The sequence below is a fragment of the Gallus gallus genome, chromosome 7 (assembly GCF_016699485.2).
Source record: "Gallus gallus isolate bGalGal1 chromosome 7, bGalGal1.mat.broiler.GRCg7b, whole genome shotgun sequence".
In the NCBI taxonomy this organism is placed as follows: Eukaryota; Metazoa; Chordata; class Aves; order Galliformes; family Phasianidae; genus Gallus; species Gallus gallus.
The window spans coordinates 26,994,971-27,012,818 of NC_052538.1; the positions used below are offsets into that span (position 1 = coordinate 26,994,971).

Here is a 17,848-nt window from a genome sequence, read left to right on the forward strand (position 1 = left end):
TGCTAGAACTTGATACCTGTGTCCCTCAAGGAAATGGCCAGCGCCATGAAGCACAGTAATGTTTTCTAGGAAAAAATAAACAACCCAATGCTGCAGAAATAGAAGTTTTAATTCCAGGTCCTTTTGCTGCTGTTACATTCCCAAAGATGCTTTGCCTGAAAAACCATCAGTCATGAAATACAACACTTGAGTGCTGCTAAGCGTGCAAGAGGCACAAAACAGTAGCAATGACGTGACCTCTCCATAACTTGAAACCCTCCCTGATCCATATTCTTTACATTGAGAGCTGGAAAGTCTTACCAAGGAGAACAGACTGGAATCCCATTCCTGCAGGACCCAAACTGCACGACCCAGTCCAGACTCTGCATTCATGTCTGACAGAAGTTCGGCACCTCAACCACTATGGAATTTCCATGAGTGCCTCAGACTGTCTATTCCAGCACTTTGCTAACCATACCCATTTGACAGCTTCAATTAAGTTCCCATTTCTATCTTTTCTAAAACCTGTTAATGCTTCTGTTTCTCAGCATCAGGGTGTTTTGTCTTTATATTCCAATACTAAGTTCTCCTTAAGACATAAATGAAAATTCAACATAAAACAGAACTGTAGAGCAGAACAGAACTGATGGCTCTTTTCCTGCCCTCATATAGACTCTCCATTTATTTTTCTTTCAAGTGCAGTGCTCAGACCTGAAAATTGAGTCTTCCAGTGACAAGTGGAAAAAGACTACTACATGTATTTTACAGGATGTACCATATACCATAAATCCCATGTGGTAGTGGCTGCATTTATTTATTTTTTGAGCAGAAGGATGCTGACTTATCATTTTCAACTCCCCGTGTTCCTGTAGAGCTGCTCTGTAGCTTGCTCTTCCCTAGCATTTACCTGCAGAGCTTCTTGCCCATGTATGTTACCATCCCTTCAGGGAAGGAAATTTAATAATCGTCCTTCTGCCCCCCAAGTTCCTCTTCAAAGAAAAAACAACCAACCACCATCCTTTAAGAGCCTACCTAGTCAAGGCAGAAGACTATAATTTAAAGACAGATTAAATTCCCACTTCTTAATTATTGGATTATACTGAATCTAAACCCAGCCTGGCTCAAGAAGCAATGCAGCTAAAAAAGTAATTCCTGCCCATCCATTTCTTTGATGTTAACGCTACTCTCTGCTCACCTTCATGGTAAACTAGAAAAAGGAGTTGACTTCTGAAAAGACAAGGTCAAAATCAAAGTAAAAAATCCACAAAATTAATTTTATACAAGTCAAGCTTTATACAAATCAAAGTTATCTTAGATTTATCACATCTGCAACTGACTTCAAGTGCTTCTCTCAGTGTTGTTCTTACTACTTGAAAAAAAAAACACAAAAAACCAAGTGTAGTTTATCATTTAATAGAAAAAACATTGCCAAAAGCACAACAGTGTCATAAAGAGTTATCAAACACCGTGCCAGGAATTAATTTTGAAGTTAAAGAGTATAAAGTTAAGTCATCAATTTTTAAAAAGGAATTTATAACCATCTGAAGTTGCACACATCAAGGGAAGCAGCACCATGACTTGAGGAACAAATCCCATTCATAATTTAAACAAATAGGAACTCCATTTACACAAAAAATACAAATACTATCAGCACCATACTAACATACCTCAGAAAAACTTCATCTGAGCAAGCACATCCTAATTTGTTTCCTCACACTTGCTGTTTCATAATGCTATTTTGCAGAGTTCTTTGTAACCTAGCTATATTGGCATCCAATGCCGCTAAGCCATTCTTAAAGTCCTCTTCATCTCGAGAAGTAAATGTTGAGAAAGAAGACGCACTCCATTCAGACTTCCCTGATATATCATCAAATGAAATAAAACTGACATCACCTACTTCACTGCCTTTTTTCTGAGAGATCTCTTTCTGAAACAGCATTGGAACATGAGGCTGAAGTTGGCCTGGTTTGTCTGGGAAGTCTTTTGCAGCTCCACTCGAAGTGCCTTTTGGCCTCATTTGGACTTTGTCTCCTGACTTCACTTTATCCCCTGTAATTTCAAGTGTGTTTTCCACAGCCTTCTTCATGCTGTACCCAGCACTTAATGTATCCAGAATAGATGGATCCTTTGACACTTCACTTCTATTCTGTTGTATGGAGTTTGAGAGCTCACAGTTGTAGCTGAACATCTTACAAGGCCCTCTCACATGAGGTAGTGCATTAGTTCTCTCAGAAACGAGCTGTTTTTTAGAGGCACTGCTAGTCAATGGAATATAAACAGTCTCATCCAACTTGTTTTGTTCGTCTACTAAAGTCCCAGAATCACTAGCTGTTTCTGCATCTTGCTTCAGTGAGGTTGGTAATACTTTGGATGCTGATGCTCGTTCTTCTGTGAATATATGGTTTATTTCAGCTCTCTCACCAGAAAACTTTTCATAGGCTTGATTTAACATTTGTAACTCTCCATCTTTATTTGAGAACTGAAGCTCTGCATCTATCAAAACATGATCCATTTCTAATTTTTTAAGGTAAGTCATTACTGAAGTATTCCCAGGACACGGATCAGGCTGCATCTGTTTCTCATGGTCATCCAAGAGAGACTTCGAGAGACCTTTTTCAGATGTGGGTCTAACGTTGTCTGCTGTGAGGTCTGACAGAAGCTTGGCCATACTGCCCTGTAAGGTTCTGTTAAGAGAAAATAAATTCAGCAGTTCAACTATAGTTTTGGCAACTATTTCAAAAACTGTATATATAAAAAAAAAATCAAAACGTTAGGTTTATCTGACTGCAGCAAAGTTGCAATCCTCTTTCTATATAGTGTGATAAAATAGTAAGAGATATGAACTGATCCAAATTTCTTCAAATTCATTCTTCAGCTCAGAGAAACGGGCCTTGTGTATCCCACTGACATTACTTAAAGGTTTTCCAAATTATTTCTCCCATTGCTTCTTAAGAAAAAAATATAATAAAAGAATCAATTATTCTCCTTTTCTGTATAAAAAATAAACAGTGCTTATATGTATGTGGGTGTGTGCACATTATATAGCATATATATAAATGTGTAATAAGATATCATTATACTACCATCTGGTGGTCAGTATTTAATAACCACAGAAAGGTGCAATATATCTGAACTTCTATTAGAGAATCTGAAATGATGAATAAAAATCAGCATCAGCGCCTGCCAAGACAGAAAACAGTTCAGCCTCCTCTGCATGTTATCTCCAAGACAACTTTATGTACACAGTACTTTGTGTGCAGAAAGCTCTGTGAACCTCCAAGCTTGTTACCAGATTTATAGAACACTGTGATGAAAGAAAGTGCACAGCAATAGCTCTAAAAAAAAAAAAAGAGTCTGAGTAACAGCCGCCTTCTTTCAGTGATAGAAATTCTCCCACCCTCACTCATTATTAAAATCTGGACGTAACCTAACCCAAGGGCATGCACAATTAAGTAAGTGACTGCTCCTTCTCACAGAAAGAGTTTGCTTTGAAGACAGATCTTTCTGCAAGTTCTTCTAATTAGAGACTGTTTTCTGAACCAGCATAAGGGAGAAGAACAACCACTCCTTCATTCACATCAGAAATTAGTTTCCTAATTCTGAAGCTGCCTGAGAAAAATCAGTTGGCATTCAGATCCATGCATTTCCCATGCAGCTCCTTACAGGTAGTCTGCTACAGGTGTTAAGACTTCACCCACGTTACTTCAGGTAGCATTTTACTTTAAAATGGAACTAATGTGATGAAGCATGGCAGACCTGTTTTAATAGAATTATAGCACTACAATAGCAAAAGCATGCACAAAGAGAGGTTTCAGCCTACATGACCTCCTACCATGAAGATAGTGGTTTAGGACCAAAGATAACAATAATCTGAAGAATGAAAAATTAAAAAGCAATGCCAAGAAGCAAAAATAAGCTTCACCATCAGTACCTGGTTAGCTCACGCAGTCGGTTGACTTCTGCATCACGCTGACGTAACGTTATGCCCAAAATCTTATTTTCCTTCTCAGAAGCTTCCAGCTTAAACTGAAGGCTCTTCACATTTGCTAATGCCTCCTCCACTTCTAAAACGCCAAGAAGAAATTAGCTAACTACTGAAGTTTAAAAATGCTAAGAATAAACAAATCTAAAACACGTACCAATCTTGACCTTAGTGGAACGAATATCATATTGCTGTTTGTTTTCAAGCAATTCCTTTTCTTTCTCTTGAATATCTTTTGCAAGATGCTTATTTTCTTCCTTCTGACTTTCTATTATTTTCAGTAGCTCTTCATTTTTAGCCTGCAGTGACTCAAGGCCTTTCAGCGATTCTTTCAGTTGAGTCTGGAGCATCACATTCAAGGACTGCAAAGAAGCCACTAACAGAAGTAAACATACAACTTTGAGTTGCGTGCTACAGTTTGGATTTCTACACTGAGTTAAGTTTCTTAAGGAATCTCGGTAACCTGACTACAGCTCACAGATAAAATAAGGAGTCTTTTGAGGAAGAGAGATAAAACATACCAACTTCCTTCTTAGTTATCTGTCATCCTCATTGTAGGATGCACACAAAGAGAAATAATCTGCTCTGGAGCTGAAACTCCAAGTTTCAGCATCCACGGAGCACAAGTAAGTAAAACAACCCATGCAAACACAATCACATGATTAGATCCTCATCATTTAGCTCAGTTGTCACTAAAGGCCAGAATATATACTGTTGTTACTAATCATATCTGTATACATCTGTATTAATTTAAACAAAGTCTTAACAAAAAAGCCCCGACAACCATCATTCTCTACTAGTACTTTACATTCATAGTTGCAGCTCTGTCCAGATGTCTTCTCATTCCTCTCTTGTTCCCTGAGTTGCTGGTTTAAGATTCTTAGTCTCCTAAACGTGAATTGTGAAAAAGAGCATATTCAGAAAGTTCAGAATAAATTCAAAACCAATGCACTTTAAATTAGTAAGAATATAGTATCACAGAATGTTTTACAAATATGAAGAAGCTTTATTTTTTCTTTTGTTGAATTTCAATCTTTCTTCAGCACCAAATACTGTTAATACTGTAGTTTTCAGACAGAATGATATGTCAAACACCACGTAGACAAAGGCTCAATCTTGATGTAACTGATTCTACTAATGTGTCAGTGTGAATTGATATTTTCTTTCAGCATCTATGCCTTAATTAACATATACAACTTTACCAGCACATTTGGTAATTATTAATACTCCACAGACAAAAAAGAAAGGTCCACAATGCTTACAACACAACAATGTTAGAACATGCAATTTAGAACAGACCAAAGAACTCTCAGGCATTTTTTGCAGTAAATACAGTTACTAACCTACGCAGCTGGGCATTCTCACTTCTGAGAGGCTGTAAAGCTAGAGCTATCTCAGTCTGTATGTTTGTGCTTCCCACTACAGCTGGGAGCAATGATATGCAGTCTTCTATTTCATTCATCAACCTTAACATTTCTGAATCATCTGCAAGAGGTGGGGGAAAAAGAAACACCTGTAACAGACCAGTCAAAATGATGCCATAATATCTCATTTTCTTCTAAAGCAAACTTGAAAAAAAATAAAAGAATTCAAAACTGACCAACTATCTTTATTTACAACTTTAAAGCTTGACTACGAAAGCTACGCTTCAGGACCTTGGTATATCACAACCCAATACCTCTCAGACCAACCCTGCCCTGGTAGGATTGCTGTTGCATGATCTGCCCATCCTGCTCTTAGGCAGGGGAAAACACTGTATACAAAATGAGAACTGTCTCTATCCCTGCTGTTATAACGTTACAATAACCCAAAACGTAACCTCATACTTCACCACAGTGAAGCACAAAGCGCTTGAAGCTATGGAGGACCATTCCAAGATAACATATTCCAGAAACTTAAGTGCATGCTCACTTAGTGCAACTCTCCCACTGTTTTATATAATCACTATAGTGCACAATGAAAATGTTTTTACCTTGGTCTGTTATCAGTGCTCGGAGCTCTCCCAAAAGATATTTTACCATCTTTACTTTATGGGCTGTTTTATCTGCACTTTCTTGTCTAGGTTTTAGACCTTTCTTTACACAGCTTTGCTGGCTGTTTGCATCTCTTGCTGAGGCCACATCGAGCGCGTTCAATTCACCTTCGCTGACCACGTCCTCGCTGTGTTCTTCAGAAGCATCCTCATCATTACTTGAGATGTTACATGCTGCCAGACAGTGACAGAGCTTCTGCTCAGTCCTGCCATTTGCCACTTCACACGTTTGTAACAGGGCCAGGTGAGCTTTTATGCACCTTATCAAGTCTGCTTCCTTACTCTGCTGCTCGTGGCTTGGGGTCATCTCTCTGCCAGAAGACAATGGGGTGAATGTAGGCACTGCAGAGTTACTCGATGCACCTGATGCTACATAAGACATCACACCAGGAAGAGAATTGGCAGATTGTATTTGCGCAGGAGTGGGAGCAGCAGAAACCATGGGGGAAACCACAGTTTCTCCCATCTGTGGCACACATTGATTGCCACTGTCTATGGGAACACCCTGCATAAAGAAGATTCATATTAAACAGAAAATTAACATGATTTACATCTGATCTTAAACGTTACCGATAGCATTAAAGCAGTTTGATCTCTGCTGTGTAAGAAAAAAAACCCCTCAGCAGCTGTTGCCTTTTTTTTCCTTTCTAATTCTATTAATCCCTTGAAACCAAATCAGAACAGGGAAAAAAATAAAAAGAACACAGTTATGTCTCAGGATTTTAAACTGATGTATTTCTAAAAAGTCAAGGATAACACTGGTTACACGTGGACTGCCTACAGGTGGAAGATAACTCTGCAGCCTTCCAGTTTCAAAGTGCAAGCCCATTACCACATTTCCCAAGGTGGATGCTGGTACTCTCCATTAGTTGTATTTTATGCATTGAAATACACACGGATTTTAAAGTGTGGCTTTAAGATACTACTCAGTATCTGGATCATTAGTAGGGAAAAAGCTACATATGAGATACAATTTCTTTACTGAGGAGTTGGTTAGAGATTCTTAAGTGCATTACTGATAATATAATTCTGAACAGTAATGAGTAATTCCCTACACCTTCCATGCTTCCTGTCCATTAGAGAATTCCCCATACAGAAACAGCCATTTGAAACACCTCCCATTTTACTCTTTGGTGTCCATGTATATAACATTTTGAACTGCAGTATTTTTTCATCATCTTTCATCAGTACAGGTTGAAATATGCTGAGATTTTTCATAATGAAAGAATTACATAAACTCAACAAAACCCTTAAAAATCAGTGTATAAATAAATAAATAGTGCTGTTTTAAAATGCTTACTGATAATCTAAATCAAACTTTTACTTACGGCCTGAGTAGATAAGGGATGAGCTGCATGCTGCAGGGACAGGTCTGCTGTGGAGACAGATAAATGGTAATTAAAAGCTGTAACACTTTGATATCCTAAAAGAAAACAATGCTGTCACAGATTAGGGCAACCTGGGGCAAAACTTGGAGTACAACAGCAAGCCCTATGTTGATAGTCCCACTAACCATGATCTGAGGTAGGAAACGAAGTCACAGTAGGAATTTCATTATTGCTCTGTGATTTCTGGCCAGTTATCAGAGCCATCTGGGTTTGCACATGCTCACACAGCTTCTCACGTATCACAGGAGACTGCTGACTGCAAGGCACATGAGTTGGTCGAACCAGCTGGTGCTGTGCTGCACTGGGAAGCTCTTTCTCAATAGATGGTGTGGTAGATGAAAGAAGTTTCTTAGCTGATGTTGGCACTAAAGAAAATGAAAGAGAACTTCAGCTGAGTGTTTTGTTCTGTCTCCTGGATCTACACAGTAAAGAAACATGGAGCCTCTCAATATTGTATGAGAAAAAAAGGAAGCCCGACAAATCTGCTTACCAATTTCTTTTCGGATGTGGGGAGCAGTAATGCTTTGTTTCAATCCTTTCTTCTTCAAAGTATTCGCTTTGGTTAGCAAAGGTTTGGAAGTAATTTTAACAGATGTTTTCCCAGGTTGTTTATGGATAGTCTCCTTTCCTACTGCTATTCAAAACAAAAGCTGGTCAACAAAACAAATCACAACAGCCCTACAAAAACTACACATGTAACTTAAATTCTCAATAGTTACAACCTGTAGCTTCATTTTCTAGGATGTTCTTCAGTAAGGCTGCACAGCGGTCCAATCCATTATGAATAGTATTAACCTGCACACAGAATACCTCAGTCAGAAAATGAGCATTACTGCTTTCTTTCAGTAAAACAGCCTTTCAGAGGGGGCTGCTCCCCACTCTGTTATCGTAAAAATAATAATAAAAAATTGATCACAGGTAAAAACATTTGAGTTTCCAACGTATCACTCTGCAATCACATGAAAATTTGCAAACAGAATTTTTGCAGAAAGCTTAAATTGCATTGTGTGCCCATTTGTTTCGTTTTATTTTTTATTTTTTGTAATTGCATGTGTGTTTGTTTTAATTATTTCCACTTACAGTTGAACTATTATCTATGGTTGTGTTGAGGGACATGGTTTAATGAGAACTATTGGTGACGGGTGGATGGTTGGACAGGGTGATCCTGTGGGTCTTTTCCAACCTGAGTGATTCTATGGTTCTGTGATTCCATGCTACATGGAAATAATCGATTCAGCACTACACATGTAATGCTGCAGCAGCACTATTCGCGTACAACTTACTCCTTATGTCACAAAGCATAAATAATGTGGGCATGCTTCTGGCAGTACAAACAGCATAGGTGTATTCACACAATATGCCTTAATAAGCTGTTAGAGCTAAACTTACTACCAAGACAACTTGCAAGTATCTGCAATGCTCTGTATAAATGCTCTCAATGGCTTTGAAGGAGCTACCTCTAGTCCACATCCAGTAGTACCTAATTTAGCATGTTTTTTCTTCAATTATTGCAGGGTAGACTGAGGTTGGATATAAGGAAAAAGCCTTTTATAGTGAGAGTGGTGAGGCACTGGAACAGGTTACCTCGTGCTGTGGTTGTTACCCCATCCCTGGAGACTTCCAAGGTGAGGCTGGATCAGGCCCTGGGCAACCTGACGTGTCCCTGTTCATTGCAGGGCAGTTGGACTAGCTGGCTTTCAGAGGTCCCTTCCAACTCTAAGGATTCTATGATTCTATTCCAGTTTCCATTCTCTCTAGATAACAGATGTGACTGTATTAAGAAGCCAGGGAAGTTACCTGATCCTCAGAATCAGTGGAATAGAGACAGTATCCAGCCTCCACATCTGAGCGACATCCTTTCCTTAAGCCAGGCCTGAAAGAAGCCACATTCACTGTTCACAGCCCTTCCTTCACAGGCAAAGTTTAAAAAATAATAATTCAAGAGTTACTTTTACTCAAATAACAGCAAACGACAAGAAAAAGAAACATTCTATCAACAGATAACCTTTTCTTTCAGCAACTTCTGGCAGTACAAACAGCATAGGTGTATTCACACAATATGCCTTAATAAGCAACCCAGTGAGGTAGGCCCTGTATTTCCGCAGGCGAGCTTTCCCTTCAGCCCCTGCCTGTCCGCTCACAGAGCGACCGGAACGCGGCTGTGCCGCCCTCAGCGGCCCCGCCGCACACACAGAGCCTCCGGAGGGCGCCCGGCACAACAGCGCGGTGCTCCCAAGCGCTCACTGCGCGCTCAGCCTCAGGCAGCGGCCGCGATTCGAGCCTTACTGTTTCCTCCCGTCGGTTTGCTTCGCTGCTCCCGTCAGCCTTCCAGAAGACAGCGCCTGTGGGTGACAGAAACACACGCTCACTCAATGCTTTCGGGATACGACCCCGCACAGGGGGCGGAGGAAGGCTCCTCACCGAGGCGCAGCCCGCAGGACCGCGGCCTAACTCCGCTCCCAGCGAGCCCCCGCCTTCCTGGCCGAGCCTGGAGGCTCAGACAGCGCCTGCGGAGAGGCCCGAGAGCCGCCCTCTGGCACGGACGGACCCCAGAGCCGCCCCGCACGCACCTTGCAGGGCCGCGCCGCGCCCGCCCGGCCCATGGCCATGGATGCCGCCGCGGGGGAGGAACCGCCGCCACGCGCCAATCCGCCGCCCGCCCGGCTGACGGCCGTTGGGAGGGGGCGGGGCTGCCGCTAAGCCCGCCCCCTCCCGGCGCTTTTCTCCTCGCGCCGGCGGCAGGGAGCGCGGGAAGGAGGGGATTGGTGGAGGATGGGAGCTGAGGAGCCAATCGGAGGAGAGATCGGGACATGGGCGTGGCGGCGGTGCACGCTGCCTCCGCCTCGGGCTTCCGCCCTGCTCGGCACGCGCGTGTTGCAGCACGTGCTTCGGCTCGCGGAGAGGGAGCGCGCAGTCCGCTCCCGGCGTGATGTCCGCTCGTGTGGGGAGCTCGGGGGCAGAGGCTCCGTACCCACAAAACACGCGGAGAAAGGGGCTCGCGGGTGTGTAGCCCGCCCTGAGGGAGCAGCTTTGCAAAGGGAGAGTCGTAAAGCTGCCCGCAGCCCGCGTCTTGCCAGCCTTCGGGGCTCCTTAGAAGGAAGGAAAGATTAGAAGGGCTCCAAAAGACGCGTAGCAGCTACCAAACCAGCGCCAGAAACGTTGGTGTTTCTTCCTGAAGTAGTTTCTGACTGATAAGTAGCAATGAAGGGCATTACAGACAACCGCGGGAGAACAACGGCGGGGAACGCGCTGCTAAGAAAGAGCGTTTCGTTGCTCGGTGCTACAAGAAGTGCCTCGAGCACAACAAAAGCGCTGCGAGAGAAAGCAGGAGCCTAGAAGAGAACGGTGTAGCTTGATATAAACGTCATGAGAAGTTTAAGCAGGGCGTTAATGAGACTGCAAGCGTGGTGCGACTTCAGAGCAGGTCTTAGAACAACCGGCCAAGCGGGTCTTCCATCAGTGTTAATCAGCCATGCTTTCCTTTCATCGTACTGCTTGAAAGCTGCTATATAAAAGAGCCGTAGCCCGTGTGTTTGGCAGGAGCACTCGCCGCGCTCCCGTTGTTGCGGTGCCTTTGGGACGAGCAGCAGCTCGGGTGCACGGCTCGTGCCGGCCGCCAGATGGCGCCACGCGAGCAGGGAATGGCGGCACTTCACGGCCTGCCTCCCTACGTGCCTTCACAGGCATTTCTGCCGGAGGCTCGAGTGCTTTGTTAGCGGCAGGACCTGCATGAAATAGCCATCAGAGGACCTTCCTGAGATGCGAATTAAGCACAGTACGCACCTAACTAATCACAGCAGCTCAGCAACTCGGCTCTCTCCCATCGTTAATAGAAAAGCCACAAACCCACTTGCTTTGCTCTGTGGCGCGGCTGAAAGGATCCAGGTAAGAAAGAGATTCCTCCCAGCATTAAATGCTAAGCTCTGTCCTGATTCCGTAGCAAAATATGCTTCCAGTCCAGCAAATACTGCCACATCATTTTGATGCAGTTGGGTGAAATCTGCCATCTTCTTCCCATACAGAATATCAGTTGCACTATGCCCCAGACACTACCTGCCGCTTGGTTTGCTTAGTCAGGAAAACATATGGAACCATATTTCTCTCATATCCTTGGTTTTCTTAGAGTATGAGGTAGCAGTGACAAGACACTGACCTGTTTGCTGGGACACAAGAAGTCTGCTGTAGTCCTTTAATGAACGACACAAAATCAGCGTGAATAAGAACTAGCAAGACGGAGCCAGGGTATTTCTCATCGTGCAATGAGTGATGCTGGAAGCAAAGGAGCTCTTCTGGGTGTCTCCTCATAGCAAAGGCAGAGCACTGCAGAGACTCCTTTAGCAAGTCATTAGGAGAGGCTACGCCTTCTGTCACTGATTCTCCGCCTGCCTTCCCCAGTATTTAATCTGCTGTGAACTGTCTGGAGAGGGAAAAGATGAGTAGTCTGCTACACATATATTGGCTCCTTTGGCCCCTGAACAACTATAGTGAATTCCCTTCTGCTTAAAAAGCATTTCCTTCTGACAAGGAAACAATACCAGGGTTAGTCAGTGATACTGTCAAAGCTCCTGATTACAAAGTCTCCTATTTCAGCAGTTACGTTAACTAAAAAAGGAAATCACAGTACAACATCTTCATCCAAGTCAATGTAAAGCTACGAACAAATGTACTGCTCCGATTTGATTGCACACCAGGGCTAAGAGCTCCACCCAGTTCATTTCTTCAGTGAAACACATCCAATTTTAATTATACTTGCAAATAAGTCTTCTGGGAAATAAACATTTTACATAATCCCAAATTAGGCCCAAAGACATGACCTGGACTTGACCTTGGTGCTTTGTTTTGTTTTCAAGTGCACTGTGCTAAGGAGCTGGGTATGTAGGAAGCACTGGTGATAGCAGAGGTTGAGCAGATGCCTGAAGCACACAGGTGAGTACAGTTAGAGATTATAGCTAAAGAGTTTCACGAGGAAAATGTGGAAAGACAGAAGCAAATAGTGGTTGTAAAAGTTATAAAAAGCATAGGTAAAATTAACAGTGCGTGTGCAGGAAAAGATGCCTTCTGTCACATCTGGAAGAATGTTAGGTTCACAGACATGTGGCCTAAGTGTAATTCCAAACCTGTTAGTAGGCATTTATTCATGCTTCGTATTTCTTGGGCTACAGTGGTATGACTTTGGTGAGCAATCGATCAGAGTGTGAAATCTATCATTTTTCAGGGCCAAAAGAAGCACAGCTGAAGAAATAATCTACCTTCAGCTACACAGAAACATGTAATTCAATAGTACTCATCATACCCACTATGTTTATATTAACTGCACAGAATATGGATGTAGAGGTGAAGGAAGATTATCTGAACTGAAAAGGTAGTCACTGGAAAAAAACAATGATGGAATAATAAATATAATTGAAAGCCTATGGACGTAAATTGATAATCCCTCATATATGTGACCCAGAAGTAGGGAAAATATTTCCTGCTCTGTGATGCTGGACCTTTACAATCTCTGGTGTGATATTTTCCATTCTGGCCAAGGCACCTCATCTTGGTGTCTGGTTTACTGGAGGAATATCACCATAGGCCACAAGAGATGTAAAATAATTACGACCTATGGCATCAAACTTAGGAAGTCAAAATAAAGAAGGCAAGCTGAGGTCTCTCCTTCTGCTCTGAGGCTGGATCTGTGGTGCCTTTGCCCTTCCTGATAGAAGTTAGAATAACTTTCTCTTGAAGAATTCCATCACTTCCATAGGACATTCTAACTGCTACAGCCTGGTAGTCTGAACTGCCCTGGCCTTCCCAGGGGCCAAGATGACCCTTCTAAGCTTAACCTGGAACCCTTCCCAGCAATGCTGTAGCACGTTGGTCTCCAGCTCCACCCAGACCTTGCCCTGCTTGGCTGTTGTCTCTCTTGACCCCAGTCTGCTGGGGGACTTCTTGGCTCCACCTTGGACCTTCCTGCTGTGTTGTGTTTCATAACATTTCAGTGACTCTCATCTAGAGTCTTCAAGTTGATCTTCCTTGAAATATGATTCCCAAAACACATCAGCAGAGACCTTACCAACCCTAAAAACAGCAGAAGGGTTATATCAGTTGGCTATAAATTATATCCCTGTTTATATTTCCCAGTACAATGTTTTTCTCTTTTGCAGCAGCACAGTGTTTTTAACTGTTGTTTAACTCATGTTTCACCATAGCCCTCAAAACTCTCCCTGCAACATTATGAGCTAATCAGTTATTCCTTAGGTTATATAGATTGCTGTTGATCCCTGACTCACTATAAAGCCCTAAACATTCCCTATCTGAATAGGGGTCATTTCTCTACAGGATCGGCTAAATACATAAAGTATGTTAAGAGAGTTTTTAATCTAGGTTTTACCTCTTGGGTCTTTGGGAGAAAATCTTTGATCTACCTTTGATCTACCCACATATAGCTGATTCTACCCACTTCTCACGCAAGGTACTGTTACAATCAGAAAGTTTAATGCAGTGGAAGGGCAATACAGGAGTGTAACAGCAGAGGAACCAGAACAGATAGGATGGTATTTGAAAAGTATTTGAAAAGTAAAGGTGCTCACCTGCATCCAAAGACCCAGGCTCACAGGAAGGACTCCACAAAGGAGAGATCTCCAACCAGAGACCTTTCCAGAGCAGCAATCAGCCCTTAAATGAGGTCTGAGAGGTGCAGCCAGGCTCCACCCCTTCTGGTCACACACATGAATTGCCTTCACCTGTGCTCCCAGGGCTGACTGGCTCCTTTCCCCAGGTGCTCAATCAGTGGTTCAGGCCATGACTCAACAGTCACCATGCAAGTACTTTCCCTTTCTTCTGTCCATCAGCAAAATAATAACACAGACATTTCAATTTTCATTTTGAGTCCGTGTTAGCACCTTATTATGATAGCTAAGTCCTGTCAGAAGGCTTTGTAAGAAACATTAAGTATACTGCATATGGTATACTGCTTGGATATTCCAGTTTAGAGTTGTTGCTGCAGTGGACTGGCTTTAGAAAACATCACAATACTTTATTTTCTCCCTTTCCTTCTATTAGTTTCTAGAGCTATTACTTATCCACAGCTTTATTCCCACCTTTGTTCTCAGATCAGTGGAGATGACCTTCAAGGGTCTCTTCCTACTCAAACAGTTGTAGGATTCTGTGATTCTTTAACACAATAGACAGAAATATATTGACAGAGATAGAAACTGAACTAGAGATCTTACAAAGGAGTGATGTTAGTAATAATGTACTAATGTGAGAAAGGGAAATTTTGTACATTTTTGTAATTATTATGAGAGAAAAGCTCAAAAGCTTTTGCCTTAGAATGTTATCATTCCAGTAGCCTTCCTTCAGGCTTAAGGGAGACTGATGCCTTAGATACAAAGACAGGAACTGTGCTTTATGTAGGGTACAGTGAAGTTTATCTAGAGATGTATCCTAAATAACTTCCAGCAGAAGCTAGCAATGCTTCCTTACATAACTTCAGTCTACCAATTAAGTAGAAATGGTTATTTTATTTCTGTATGCATTTTTTTCTCCTTTTCTTATGCTTTCATTTGAAATCCCATTTTGACATATTTTTGAAGGCCAGAAAGTGCAAGGGAGGTAGCCTGCTGCTTATAGAAGTCAAGCAATGCAAATATACAAGATACTCTTTATCCTCACAGATGTCAGAAGCTGGAGAATCTTGCTAAATTGCCATCCACCAAACCATCCTGGTTATATGGCCTGCAGTGGAAATGCTAAGTCACAGCCTGAGGCAGTGATTGAGCACCTGGTGGGAAGGCAGGGCCAACCTCAGGTGCATGCAGTGTACTGAGTGACTGCAAGGGGTGGAGCCGGGATGCACCCCTTCCCAGACCTCATTTAAGGGTTGGTAGTGGGGGCAAGGGTATTTTGCTGGATATCTCTTTGTCCCTTAGGCTTTCTGAAGGTAAGCAGTTTCTTTTCCTTATTTCTGAGGCTGTTGTGTTTAAGCAAGTCCTTACTTGCTGCAGCCTGGGACCTTGCTATTCTGTTGTTATCGCTGTACTTTCCATTGTGTTGTATGAACTTAGTTAGCTGAAGTCTGTGCAGAGCTAATTGCAGGCTTGCTGAGGGTCCTGGCTGAATTCTCATGTTCTGATAAGTGTTCATGTATCTCAGTGTTTCAAGTTGTGATTATGTTTTATGTATTCCATGGAGATTTGTTACTAACCAATTAGTGCTAATAATGTTATTTTCCCTCCTATTGATGTCAGACTAGGCTTTTGTGCTTGAATGTGCTGGGAAGAGAATGGGCATCTTAATTACAAAGGGCTGGTTCACGCTCCCTTGGAGGAAAACCTGGGGGAAGAACAAAAAAGTGAGGTTCTGCCAAGTTGTTCCTGTCAGAGGTTCCTTGGAGTTCCCTATTGGAAAGGAGGAGTGTTACACCAGCAGGGTGTAACATTTGTAAACCATGGGCAGGGGGACTTTGTTCTCAACTTAGTGATGACATTGCTTCAGTTGGACATTGCTGGTGATGACACAGGGCCTTGGTATCAGTTAGAGCCAGAAGATTAGGTTTATCTTCTTTGCAGGCTCCACATGGTACCTGGGAAATGAACAGCTATTGCTGGGCTTCCACACATTCCTTTAGGATTCCCAGAAACCCTTTAAGCGTCTTCTGAAAATATTCACCTTGGTTGCTTATACAAATTCATTTATATCTAGATACATATAATTGTTTTCCAGCTTAACGTTGTCCATGCTCACCTTAACAGGCAGGTAACTTTAAATTTTAAATGTGCTGTAATAAGATGGAATATAATGACAAAAGTATCACTTTTCATTCTGTTTTCCCTTCAAGGCGTTCTGTGATGCAGCATTATACCACGGTGAATGGGAATAAAGAAAACAACAATCTGTGAGTATTGGACAAACTATCATGGGTGCTTAATAGCATTTATTCCACTGCTGAAAGGATGCAAATGCAATTGAATATGGGCACAGTAATTTTGTTTCTTTTCTGTGGATTATTAAGAGCCGTAACAAAGCTCAGCTGCTTATGGAGAATGAATTAATCTGAGGAAGTGCAAACAGAGGCACGCACTCCTTAAGAATATTCAATTAAAAAAGTTTTACTGGGGGTTGATAAAATCATATGATTTTATTATTAACCTTTTTATTTTATTCATTATGAGAATTTATTGTTATGTGGAATAGTTTGTGAACCTTATTGAATAAGAATGAATTAAATTAACCTATATAGGAACATGAGATCTTGATTTAACATAGCACAGTAGTGTTGATACGAACAAAAGCTTAACAGCAGTGAGGTGTGCAAAGGAACCGTCTCTTAGAGAGTGTGCTGTTGTGTGGTAGCTACTGCTAATGGAAGTAAGCAGGCAGCAAGTTGCTGTGGACATGAAAGCATGCTGCTGGCATTAGGAAGACTCTACTTAGTGTTTCTTCCTCCTCCAGTCTGCTCCTACTTGTTTTCCCACCTTTAATCCATATGCTGGTAAAGTGAGCTGATCACTCCTTCATGCAGCACTGGAAACATTTGACAGCAATAAAACAAAGCACAGTGCCTGGGCAGTAGAGGCATGCTGGTTTTGCATCTTGTCTTGCCTCCAAGAAAGAGCAAATAATTTGCAAGAGACATAATTTGCAGAACACAACAAAGAGGAGCTTGCTGTTCTTAGGCCACCATCTCCCTCAAGTAGAGAAGGGAGGATGTGAATGTTTATTATTTCTGTATTTGTAACCATAATTAAGGGAAACAGTAGCCTTGTATGTGTATCCTTGCATATATATTATCTGTTTTCAGACCTTAGCAGGATAAAATGTGTATGTAGGTGGACAGATTTGAATGCTGAATACATTTGAGACTCAGATGTTACTAGCTTCATCCCAAGGACATATCTTTCAACAAGCCTGAGAGGTCTAAATCAATTATTTAGTGTAAATTCCTTGCTTGATCTTGATTTTTTTTGCTATCTAATCTGACAGTGCAAATGCAGAAAAAATCATTGTCTCCTTCAGGCCTCAAATGTTTTATTTCCTAGTTGTCTGATGTATCGTCAAGTATAGTCTTTTCTTATGTCATCTTAACACTGTGAGGGACTGCAAAGCAACAGCAAGTGAAGGCACAGCAACAGCTGTACCATGCTGGTGTGCAAACACATCTCCTTCTTGAATCTGGCTCTGCAAGCAGGGGAGGAAATCATGAAGGTTATCAGGAGCTGATGGACAGAAGTTTAGTGGATGAGCTGTGGATAAAATGTAACATTCTGCATCCTCACACCAGTTTTGTTCACCCACCCTGTACCCACAGCTGCTCACTGCCTTTCAGTTTCTCCCATCTCCTGCCCTTTGTGGAGCCTCGCTCTCCTGTCTGTATTTCTCCCTCATAGGGTTTCTCCCATGATTTCTCCAGGTTAAGTGCAAACATGAAGAATTACTTTGTGGCAGTTCAGTCGTGTATCTTAAGGGTAATTGTAACGTACATCC

At 42.1% G+C, this 17,848-nt stretch overlaps 1 protein-coding gene across 8 annotated transcripts; it reads right to left on the bottom strand.

The window, feature by feature from the left end:
- Window positions 1-1,376: 1,376 nt before the first annotated feature.
- Window positions 1,377-14,017, bottom strand: CCDC14 (coiled-coil domain containing 14). 8 transcript variants are annotated; one of them, XM_046944188.1, is made up of 13 exons: window positions 13,954-14,017; window positions 9,668-9,723; window positions 9,179-9,254; window positions 8,104-8,176; window positions 7,872-8,015; window positions 7,507-7,746; window positions 7,322-7,368; window positions 5,934-6,498; window positions 5,305-5,446; window positions 4,770-4,849; window positions 4,119-4,337; window positions 3,911-4,043; window positions 1,377-2,663 (listed from the first exon to the last, which is right to left on the bottom strand). In XM_046944188.1, exons 1-13 carry the CDS (start codon window positions 13,957-13,959, stop codon window positions 1,691-1,693), a joined length of 2,754 nt encoding a protein of 917 aa, XP_046800144.1. In that variant the 5' UTR covers window positions 13,960-14,017; the 3' UTR covers window positions 1,377-1,690. The 8 variants fall into 8 exon arrangements, with proteins under 8 accessions (XP_046800144.1, XP_040559477.1, XP_004942989.2 ...); XM_040703543.2 differs by lacking the exon at window positions 13,954-14,017 and adding an exon at window positions 9,952-10,009 and having other exon boundaries at window positions 7,322-7,365; window positions 7,872-8,012; XM_004942932.5 differs by lacking the exon at window positions 13,954-14,017 and adding an exon at window positions 9,952-10,009 and having other exon boundaries at window positions 7,872-8,012.
- Window positions 14,018-17,848: the final 3,831 nt, after the last annotated feature.